The sequence below is a fragment of the Schistocerca serialis genome, chromosome 8 (genome assembly GCF_023864345.2).
Source record: "Schistocerca serialis cubense isolate TAMUIC-IGC-003099 chromosome 8, iqSchSeri2.2, whole genome shotgun sequence".
NCBI lineage: Eukaryota > Metazoa > Arthropoda > Insecta > Orthoptera > Acrididae > Schistocerca > Schistocerca serialis.
In genome coordinates this window covers 576,922,351-576,934,816 of record NC_064645.1, presented here as the reverse complement: position 1 = coordinate 576,934,816, position 12,466 = coordinate 576,922,351, and the positions used below count along the sequence as shown (strand labels likewise).

General features: G+C 40.0%; 1 protein-coding gene across 1 annotated transcript in view; it reads left to right on the top strand.

Moving 5' to 3' along the window:
- Positions 1-12,466, top strand: part of LOC126416209 (PHAF1 protein CG7083) — a 140,289-nt gene that overhangs the window by 94,880 nt on the left and 32,943 nt on the right. The window contains exons 9-10 of the mRNA XM_050083800.1: positions 3,522-3,621; positions 3,733-3,879. Coding sequence (XP_049939757.1) covers positions 3,522-3,621; positions 3,733-3,879 — 247 coding nt within the window. The remainder of the gene's footprint in view (positions 1-3,521; positions 3,622-3,732; positions 3,880-12,466) is intronic.

Sequence of the window (12,466 nt, the reverse complement as noted above, 5' to 3'; positions counted from 1 at the left end):
CCTGAAAGCATTTGTGTGGAGTGTATGCATGTATGGAAGTGAAACATGGATGATAAACAGCTTAGACAAGAAGAGAATAGAAGCTTTTGAAATGTGTTGCCACAAAAGAACGCTGAAGATTAGATGGGTAGATCATGTAATTAATGAGGAGGTACTGAACAAAATTGGGTACAAAAGAAATGTGTGATGCAGACTGACTAGGAGAAGGGATTGGTTGATGGGAAACATTCTGAGACATCAAGGGATTAGCAGTTTAGTACTGGAGGGAAGCATGAGTAGAGGCAGATGAATAGATGAATTCAGCAAGCAGATTAAGAAAGATGCAGGTTGTATTAGTTATTTGGAGATGATGAGGCTTGCATGGGATAGGGTAGCATGGAGAGCGACATCAAACCAGTCTTTGGTCTGAGGATCACAACAACGACTACAACACCTATTAGACATGTATAGTGAACTGTTATTAAGTAAGCCAAATGGGCCATGAATCAAGTTTTAGTTGATGACTTCAAATCAATCTGGCTTAGTGTCAACATCTGGTACCTCTACTGGAGTGACTTGATCAATTTCATATGGTGTCACTTTTTCGATCAACCAAATATAATGTGTGCATGTGGCAGTGCTATCCCTTGCCATTCAGTGGAGTATGTCCAACAGTGTGCTTCTCCAGAAACACGAAGCCGGCCGCGGTGGCCGTGCAGTTCTGGCGCTGCAGTCCGGAACCGCAGGACTGTTACGGTCGCAGGTTCGAATCCTGCCTCGGGCATGGATGTGTGTGATGTCCTTAGGTTAGTTAGGTTTAAGTAGTTCTAAGTTCTAGGGGACTTATGACCTAAGATGTTGAGTCCCATAGTGCTCAGAGCCATTTTTTAACCAGAAACACGATACTCGACAAAGAAACCCATTAAAGATTTCAACTTTTGTTTGAACCCGCACGTGGAAATATTGTGACAATCCAATGATGATTCTCCAGTTAACAGAAGTTCTTTTATTTCATCCCTTGTAGGATTGTATGTGGATGTAATAAAAAGATCTAGGTGCTCATATATGTGAACATACATCAATGCTTCTTGCATGGCATGTGCAAGGGACTTATAAATATTGGCTGTAGTTTAACCAATTTTTCCAGTTCATTAGGATTCACATTGCTATCATTAGCACCTGCATCACATAAAAGAATGTACTCTTAAGAACGCAACTTGGTTTGATTTAATCAAATGTAGAGTAGTTGTTCAGTTTCAATTTTTGCATTTGCATCAACACAGCTATGGATGGAATAATTGTCGATGTTTCAGTATGTGATTTTCAGTGTTTTCATAAAACATCAGTTGATATGAATAGGTTACTTACGGGACTGACTTTCTTGTTCATCCGTTTTCATCATTTTCAAATTTGATGTTGAAATAATATCCCCCTTCTTCAAGCCAGAATAAAGCCAGATATTACTGTCTCACATTTCGTATGAGCATTGAGTATCTGAGACTCACTGAATATCACCATTCGTGCAATGAAGAATTATGGCATGCCAGTTAAACTCTTCACCATCTATAATAATCGCCACTTCATAAGTTGTTGGTGCATTGTACTGTCTTTTGTCTTGACTGGCAGGTGATTTGTCTGTTGTAATTGTAACTCTGTAGTCATCACCTGGCATTAGTTCAACAATCGAATTAATTTGTTGTGTTGATAGTATCAAGTTTTTAATACAGCAAAATTCTCGTACAGTCTAAATATTGAACTGACTATGTTGATTTATTTGTTCAGCAGTGGTCCCCATGAAATAAATTGGAAAAGTTTGTGATCTGACTAACTCGCATGGTGATAAATTGGCCTCTGCACTTTGAATGCCGTGTAATTCACAACATTTGTTGCAGTGAAAAATTTCACGTGGAAATTGAATTGTGTTTCCAAACGAAACTTCCTGCCAGATTAAACTGTGTAACAGACTGGCACTTGAACCAAAGCCCTTTGCTTTTCCTGGTCAAGTGCTCTACTGACTGCACAATTCATGACCCACTCTCCCAGCTTCTCTTCTACCAGTACCTCATCTCCTACATTCCAAACTTCATGGAAATTCTCTTTCATACTTTATGGGTCTAGCACACCTTGAAGAAAGGATATCGTGGAGACGTGGCATAGCCACAGGCTGGGGAATGTTTCCAGAGTAAATTTTCACACCACAATATCCTTTATTCCAGGTGAGATAGCTCTGCAAGATATGCAGGAGAACTTGTCTGAAGTTGAGAAGGTAGGAGATGAGGTATTGGCAGAAGTAAAACTGCGTGTGTAGGTCATGAGTCCTGCTTGGGAAGCTTAATCGGTAGACCACTTGCCTGCGAAAGACAAAAGTCCCAGGTCCAAGTTCTGACCTCGCAAACAGTTTTAATCTGCCAGGAAGTTTCCTATTAGTGCACACTCTGTTGCAGAGAAAAAATTTGTTCTGTATGTGCATTGTTTGCCAGTAAATGTTTCGATTGGCTTGTCACCTAATATCAACATTGATAATGGTTCAGATAATGAAAGTAATTGTGGAAATTTCACTGTTCCACCCGCACAGCCCATTTCTGTTGTTTCAGTCTTAAATTTGAGGGCACTGCAATACATACATAATTCATCCATTTTTTTTCCAATAACCACATGTGAGTGAAGACTGTAAACATTATTAGCATGGTAATGGACTGCAGCAAGATGTATGTAAATCAGTGTACAGTGTTCATCTAGATCTAGCACTGCATACTCAAATGGATTCCATCCTTTCTTCCTGTTTCTCATCTCTTTCAGATGAGCAGGCTCAAGCATTTTGTACTCAAATGATTTCCAGTTTTGCTTCCTGTTGCTTGTCTGTTCCTGAAGCTCATGTTGCCTTTGTCTTTTATGCTTAATGCATAGATTGACCAGTTGTTTGTAGATTAGCTGGCATAAATGATTTGACAGAAAAAATGATGCTGTGTAATAACTGTTGCAAATCCACTTGGAGAAAGAAGAGAGCATGTTTGTGATATCTATTATCTAATGTCAATTGGCAGTTGGAGTTTTGCAATAAACTCCTCCTGTAATGTTAATATATGAACTGAAATGTTGATGTTTGTGTTTGGTTCAATCCAATAATGTCATGTGTGTGCTCTTATATTCTGAAAACACACAAACTGCTGATAAACCATATGAAATACACTCATTTGTTGAAATAACTCACATGCCACGTATCATAAAATGGATGTACTAATTCAGAAACCTTCATGGGCATATGCACGATGACTCACCAAAGTTTCATCACATTCGGATCGATGGCATAGGAATGCATACGGGATAAACAAATACATGGTAACAAAATATTTTATTAGTCTTTGGTCCTAAAACTAATTTATTTAGTAAGCTGAAATGATTAGTTGTATTTGTTTAATTAATTTGCATGGAGTAGACAATAATTGAGACCCACCTCATCTATTTTAACTGTGAAGCCCAGTTTTATAATAAACGTTAATCAGGAAATTCCTGTGTCTGAGCCACATTGTTTCACTGTACAGGTATCATCGCTGTGAATTTCACCTGACATTGCCACCAGATTCAAGGCATGGGTCTGAAGGAAGCAGGCAGCTAATAGATGTGTCTCCAATCCCAGTAACGGTCAGACATAGTTTTATGAATGACACTATTTACGCAAGGAACAGCTTCAATGTAAAGCATAAATTCTTTATTTCAATGTCATCAATAGTAATTTCCTTTCTGTGTCTACAGATATCTGCGTACACTAAATGGGACACAATATCAGAGCAGCTTAAACCAAGTGAGCGACCTGTGGTTCTAAACAGGGCAAGTTCAACAAACACGACCAATCCTTTTGGCTCAACATTTTGCTACGGGTACCAGGACATCATCTTTGAGGTATTATTTTTAGCCCAGAGTCAGCATATTTGGTTTGGTTTCTTTAATTGCATGTTCCATGTATTGTACTAATGACTTCTCGCTATGGTTTGGGATGTCTCAATTTTACACTTATCATACATTTTTCACAGTGAAAAATATCACAATGTGTTAATCACATACATGATTGTCTTAAACTACCTTTTTTTTAAAGGCATTGATTTTCAAACACATGCTCATTCACATTCCCTGCTCTTAAGAGCCCCTGCAACTTTTACACACTAGGTAGGGATGCCCCTCATTGCCACTGTGTGTGAAGGACCCACAGCAGTTCAGTCAGTCTGTTTGGGAGTCAGCAGAAAAATACTGTGGGCATGAAGGGAGTAGTCCCTGTGACCATCAGTGAGGAGTGACCAGATAGTTGGACGCCATAGAGTCATCGGACAATGATGACTCACAATGTTGCTGCAACCTGATAGTCACCGTACATTTGCTGCATGGGTGTGGAACATGTGGTGGCATGTTCACTGCCATGACTTATGGCCTTGCCTTCAGTCATTTGCTAGCAGCCTGCGCAATCTCGACCAAGTGGACGATGCACAAGAAGTCCTCCAGTGATAGATTATTCAGTTTCACCACTACTGTGCAAGCCTCAGAGTCAGCTCCCAGCTGAACCACAACATCCTAAATCAAGGAGTCTGCGTAAGAAGCCTTGCACTCTTGATTGGAGCAAGTGAAACAGCATTTGCAGCTGAGACATTGCAATTCAGTGACCCAGGAGCAATATGATTCTCAAGGCTCTTTACAATATTGGTGAAACTCAAGCCTGGAAACAACCACATGATATATCAGTGAATAATAATTAGTCCACAGTGAGTATATCTCCTAAAAGAAGAGCACGACGTTCTCAGACAGAGGTGCTACTTTGTGGAGATGGAAAATTGTGCCCGATGACTCCCAAGACAGAAATAACGATCACTGTAGTGAATCACCCGTGACTTGAAACAGCGTGAAATGTTATTTGACTCGATGCAAATATGTGTCCCAGTCCTCCGCAGCATCTCTGAAAGGTGGAGACGGTGGAGGACGAATGGATACATTTTCTGCACAGGGTGCTGAGATCTGGAGCAAAGCTTCCTCATTTGCTCGGAATCTGTCTGCCTGAACCTGAAGCGACTTTTATAACAAGTCTATCTGAAGCTGCTGCTGTTGCATAGCTGCTGCTGTTACTCCAGCAGGCAAATCAGTTTAGTGTCCATGCTACCGAACAACTTTTGTTTTCCTTATTCCCAATGCTATATCTGCTAGTAGCCAGGTATCAGCACTTGTATCAGAATCCAGGAGAGAAACACTTGGAGCCACCTGTGGAAGAGAACATGACACCTAGCAGGAGCCAAGCTGAACACAGCTGATTGGTGGTGGACAGGACACAGACAGTTTCAGGACCAAATCAACCTATGTGAACAATGAAGTACAAAGTGAAAACCTTAGCTGTAGTTATGTGTCAACAGGTCAAGAGCAAAGAGAGAGACAATCTGACGAAGCAAGGTTGTTATCCAGTAGTCCGAAGTATAGTCATGATAGTAATTGACAATATCAGACACAAGTACAGAACTCGCCGACCATTTGCTGGGTGGCCATATTTATATTGGCTGCAAAGAACACCATTGGCCAGCGTATTCGTACAGTGAGACAAGTGGTGCACTCATGCTGTGAGCGCAATGTTACACTGAGACTGTGCCCTCTGACAGCCATCCTAGGTCCATAACCTCTGGTGGCATTCATCTTCCACAAAGCCAAATACCAGAGTGGGACACATACGTGACAATATATATTAACCTCATAGTCAAACTTCCACAGTTTAGGATCCAAGTTTGAGTCTCAGTTGATTGCACAATTTTAAAGTGGCCTGAATCAATTCATTTATCATGTTCCATACATCTCATCGTGAAAGAGAGCCTTTGGAAATGTGAAAAAAGCCAAAGTGTTTCTTAAATGCAGAGCAGCAGTTGGTACGAGCTCAGTCTGTATGCTTTATTCGTTGAAAACTGTCACTACACTGTCATATAGTCTTTGCACTTACAGGGACTAAATTTAACTTCGTAAAATTGGCAAGTAGGCTCAAACTTGTAAAATGCTGCTGTTTTCTCAGTTACATTAAATAAGTATTCTGTACTGCTGCTGCTAGATTAATAATAAAGTGAGTGCAGTAATAATTATCAAAGAGTAATAGTTACTTACCTTTGCAGTGATAATGGCCTGTAACAAAAAAGAAAAAAAAAACTTCAGTGCTTTTTTGCTTTATCCGTGATGGGGACTTGTTAAAAAATGTTCGCACCAGAATACAGAATTCTACTAGGAACTCAAAGCAAGGAGACATTGTCTCTGGGAAATCTATTTTTGTTGCTTCCATTGTAAGTGTATGAACCAAAGCTGAGCTATAGGACATTTTGAAGTTTTGCACCTCACCTGTCTTTCATAGGTATTAAATTTATTATATCTTTCCCGACTGGCCGATTTCAGCCTTGCAGGCTATTTTCAAGTGCAGAAGGCATTGATGTGTTGTACAGTTATCCTATTATTAACTGGTGGGTATACACAATCTGAGATTTCAACACATCGACACCTACTGCAATTGAAAATGGCCTGGAAGGCTGAAATTGGCCAATCGTGAAAGATACTATAAATTTAATACTTACGAAAAACAGCAGAGGTGGAAAACTTCAAAATGTCCTGTGACAGATATATGACTGTGGTATCCACATGAAGAAAATGATGAAGTTCAACTAAATTAATGTATTATTACTATGAAATATCATTAACAGTAAATATAATGGGAAATAAGTGTAAGAATACAAAAGTCTTTGATAAAGACCGAACAAATGTGTGTGCAGCTATTTTATATAGTATTCTTATTGCTCACTTGTACTGAAAAAATATTTTTGATTATTTCAGCTTTTTGTTAATATCTAGCTTGCTATCCACCAGATAATGTAGGAATTGTACCAATAGAGTTTCATTTGTGTATGATAATCGATATTAGATCTTGGATGAAATGCCATAATATGACTCTTCGTTACATTATTTGTTTCTTTTGCCTTACATCTCTTACACATTATGAGACAACCTTAATGAATCAGCATTGCAATATGCATAGTATGTGAACAGTGCATAATAATAATAGTAGTAATAAATATGTTAGGGTTAATGACCATCCCCATTTGGATGTCAGATAAATTACCCTGTTTCAGCTTTACAACAATGACTACACTGTTTTTCACATCCCCTCGGCATGCTTTGTATATAATCCATGTCTAGTGCTGCCACCCACTATCTGTGAGTGGTTATTGCATGTTGATGCCAAACATAGATTATGGTCGCATTAGTGTAACTGGTAGACACGAAGCCCATGCCTACTACAGTAGTACAAGTTTATCTACATCTACATCTACATTGATACTCCGCAAGCCACCCAACGGTGTGTGGCGGAGGGCACTTTACGTGCCACTGTCATTACCTCCCTTTCCTGTTCCAGTCGCGTATGGTTCGCGGGAAGAACGACTGTCTGAAAGCCTCCATGCGCGCTCTAATATCTCTAATCTTACATTCGTGATCTCCTCGGGAGGTATAAGTAGGGCGAAGCAATATATTCGATACCTCATCCAGAAACGCACCCTCTCGAAACCTGGCGAGCAAGCTACACCGCGATGCAGAGCGCCTCTCTTGCAGAGTCTGCCACTTGAGTTTATTAAACATCTCCGTAACGCTATCACGGTTACCAAATAACCCTGTGACGAAACGCGCCGCTCTTCTTTGGATCTTCTCTATCTCCTCCGTCAGACCGATCTGGTATGGATCCCACACTGATGAGCAATACTCAAGTATAGGTCGAACGAGTGTTTTGTAAGCCACCTCCTTTGTTGATGGACTACATTTTCTAAGGACTCTCCCAATGAATCTCAACCTGGTACCCGCCTTACCAACAATTAATTTTATATGATCATTCCACTTCAAATCGTTCCGCATGCATACTCCCAGATATTTTACAGAAGTAACTGCTACCAGTGTTTGTTCCGCTATCATATAATCATACAATAAAGGATCCTTCTTTCTATGTATTCGCAATACATTACATTTGTCTATGTTAAGGGTCAGTTGCCACTCCCTGCACCAAGTGCCTATCCGCTGCAGATCTTCCTGCATTTCGCTACAATTTTCTAATGCTGCAACTTCTCTGTATACTACAGCATCATCCGCGAAAAGCTGCATGGAACTTCCGACACTATCTACTAAGTCATTTATATATATTGTGAAAAGCAATGGTCCCATAACACTCCCCTGTGGCACGCCAGAGGTTACTTTAACGTCTGTAGACGTCTCTCCATTGATAACAACATGCTGTGTTCTGTTTGCTAAAAACTCTTCAATCCAGCCACACAGCTGGTCTGACATTCCGTAGGCTCTTACTTTGTTTATCAGGCGACAGTGCGGAACTGTATCGAACGCCTTCCGGAAGTCAAGAAAAATAGCATCTACCTGGGAGCCTGTATCTAATATTTTCTGGGTCTCATGAACAAATAAGGCGAGTTGGGTCTCACACGATCGCTGTTTCCGGAATCCATGTTGATTCCTACATAGTAGATTCTGGGTTTCCAGAAATGACATGATACGCGAGCAAAAAACATGTTCTAAAATTCTACAAGAGATCGACATAAGAGACATAGGTCTATAGTTTTGCGCATCTGCTCGACGACCCTTCTTGAAGACTGGGACTATCTGTGCTCTGGCAAGTTCTTTTGCGTACTCTGTGTAGAATCGAATTGGTATCCCGTCAGGTCCAGTGGACTTTCCTCTATTGAGTGATTCCAGTTGCTTTTCTATTCCTTGGAGACTTATTTCTATGTCAGCCATTTTTTCGTTTGTGCGAGGATTTAGAGAAGGAACTGCAGTGCGGTCTTCCTCTGTGAAACAGCTTTGGAAAAAGGTGTTTAGTATTTCAGCTTTACGCGTGTCATCCTCTGTGTCAATGCCATCATCATCCCGTAGTGTCTGGATATGCTGTTCCGAGCCACTTACTGATTTAACGTAAGACCAGAACTTCCTAGGATTTTCTGTCAAGTCGGTACATAGAATTTTACTTTCGAATTCAATGAACGCTTCACGCATAGCCCTCCTTACGCTAACTTTGGCATCGTTTAGCTTCTGTTTGTCTGAGAGGTTTTGGCTGCATTTAAACTTGGAGTGGAGCTCTCTTTGCTTTCGCAGTAGTTTCCTAACTTTGTTGTTGTACCACGGTGGGTTTTTCCCGTCCCTCACAGTTTTACTAGGCACGTACCTGTCTAAAACGCATTTTACGATTGCCTTGAACTTTTTCCATAAACACTCAACATTGTCAGTGTCGGAACAGAAATTTTCGTTTTGATCTGTTAGGTAGTCTGAAATCTGCCTTCTATTACTCTTGCTAAACAGATAAACCTTCCTCCCTTTTTTTATATTCCTATTAACTTCCATATTCAGGGATGCTGCAACGGCCTTATGATCACTGATTCCCTGTTCTGTACATACAGAGTCGAAAAGTTCGGGTCTGTTTGTTATCAGTGGGTCCAAGATGTTATCTCCACGAGTCGGTTCTCTGTTTATTTGCTCGAGGTAATTTTCGGATAGTGCACTCAGTATAATGTCACTCGATGCTCTGTCCCTACCACCCGTCCTAAACATCTGAGTGTCCCAGTCTATATCTGGTAAATTGAAATCTCCACCTAAGACTATAACATGCTGAGAAAATTTATGTGAAATGTATTCCAAATTTTCTCTCAGTTGTCCTGCCACTAACGCTGCTGAGTCGGGAGGCCGGTAAAAGGAGCTAATTATTAACCTAGTTCGGTTGTTTAGTGTAACCTCCACCCATAATAATTCACAGGAACTATCCACTTCTTATATGCCAACGAGCTCTGTAGATGACGAAGAAATTGAAGAAATTTATGATGTGATAAAAGAAATTATTCAGGTAGTGGAGGGAGACAAAAATTTAATAGTCTTGGGTGACTGGAATTCGAGAGTAGGAAAAGGGAGAGAAGGAAACATAGTAGGTGAATATGGATTGGGGGAAGCCGTCTGGTAGAATTTTGCACAGAGAATAACTTAATCATAGCTAACACTTGGTTCAAGAATCATAAAAGAAGGTTGTATACATGGAAGAATCTTGGAGATACTAAAAGGTATCAGATAGATTATATAATGGTAAGACAGAGATTTAGGAACCAGGTTTTAAATTGTAAGACATTTCCAGGGGCAGATGTGGACTCTGACCACAATCTATTGGTTATGAACTGTAGATTAAAACTGAAGAAATTGCAAAAAGGTGGGAATTTAAGGAGATGGGACCTGAATAAACTGACTAAACCAGAGGTTGTACAGAATTTCAGGGACAGCATAAGGGAACAGTTGACAGGAATGGGGGAAAGAAATACAGTAGAAGAAGAATGGGTACCTCTGAGGGATGAAGTAGTGAAGGCAGCAGAGGATCAAATAGGTAAAAAGACGAGGGCTAGTAGAAATCCTTGGGTAACAGAAGATACATTGAATTTAATTGATGAAAGAAGAAAATATAAAAATGCAGTAAATGAAGCAGGCAAAAAGGAATACAAACATCTCAAAAATGAGATCGACAGGAAGTGCAAAATGGCTAAGCAGGCATGGCTAGAGGACAAATGTAAGGATGTAGAGGCTTATCTCACTAGGGTAAGATAGATACTGCCTACAGGAAAATTAAAGAGACCTTTGGAGAAAAGAGAGACACTTGTATGAATATTAAGAGCTCAGATGGAAACCCAGTTCTAAGCAAAGAAGGGAAAGCAGAAAGTTAGAAGGAGTATATAGAGGGTCTATACAAGGGCGATGTACTTGAGGACAATATTATGGAAATGGAAGAGGATGTAGATGAAGATGAAATGGGAGATGTGATATTGCGTGAAGAGTTTGACAGAGCACTGAAAGACCTGAGTCGAAACAAGGCCCCGGGAGTAGACAACATTCCATTAGAACTACTGACAGCCTTGGGAGAGCCAGTCCTGACAAAACTCTACCATCTGGTGAGCAGGATGTATGAGACAGGCGAAATACACTCAGACTTCAGGAAGAATATAATAATTCCAATCCTAAAGAAAGCAGGTATTGACAGATGTGAAAATTACCGAACTATCAGTTTAATAAGTCACAGCTGCAAAATCCTAACGCGAATTCTTTACAGACGAATGGAAAAACTGGTAGAAGCCGACCTCGGGGAAGATCAGTTTGGATTCTGTAGAAATGTTGGAACACGTGAGGCAATACTGACCTTATGACTTATCTTAGAAAATAGATTAAGGAAAGGCAAACCTACATTTCTAGCATTTGTAGACTTAGAGAAAGCTTTTGACAATGTTGACTGGAATACTCTCTTTCAAACTCTTAAGGTGGCAGGAGTAAAATACAGAGAGCAAAAGGCTATTTACAATTTGTACAGAAAGCAGATGGCAGTTATAAGAGTTGAGGGGCATGAAAGAAAAGCAGTGGTTGGGAAGGGAGTGAGACAGGGTTGTAGCCTCTCCCCGATGATATTCAATCTGTATATTGAGCAAGCAGTAAAGGAAACAAAAGAAAAATTCGGATTAGGTATTAAAATCCATGGAGAAGAAATAAAATCTTTGAGGTTCGCCGATGATATTGTAATTCTGTCGGAGACAGCAAAGGACTTGGAAGAGCAGTTGAATGGAATGGATAGTGTCTTGAAAGGAGGATATAAGATGAACACCAACAAAAGCAAAACGAGGATAATGGAATGTAGTCGAATTAAGTCGGGTGATGCTGAAGGAATTAGATTAGGAAATGAGACACTTAAAGTAGTAAATGAGTTTTGCTATTTGGGGAGCAAAATGACTGATGATGGTCGAAGTAGAGAGGATATAAAATGTAGACTGGCAATGGCAATGGCAAGGAAAGCGTTTCTGAAGAAGAGAAATTTGTTAACATCGAGTATTGATTTAAGTGTCAGGAAGTCGTTTCTGAAAGTAATTGTATGGAGTGTAGCCATGTATGGAAGTGAAACATGGACAATAAATAGTTTGGACAAGAAGAGAATAGAAGCTTTCGAAATGTGGTGCTACAGAAGAATGTTGGAGATTAGGTGGGTAGGTCACGTAACTAATGAGGAGGTATTGAATAGGATTGGGGAGAAGAGGAGCTTGTGGCACAAAGATTTCCCTTTAGGATGCCCACCTCTGATCACATATCTGAGAACAATTTGCAGTACATTGGGATTCTCCAGTCAACTTACCTGGACATACATTTCTCAGTTAATATAAAGTAACTGAATATCATTCTAGAAGGGTTCAAAATGCTGTAAATATTTCTTCTATTAGACAGGAAGTTCTGATTTTCACTGTTTTGCAATTTTTATATTCTCCAGTACTACCATGGTCACCACATTCAACTTCATATGGAAATAACAGAGGATCTGCAGATGATGTTAAAGCTAAATGGGCATCTGTTGCTACTGTAGGTATGGTAGTGATGTCATGATAGTCATCATCATCTTTATTATAACCTTTTTTCAGAAGCTTTTTGGACA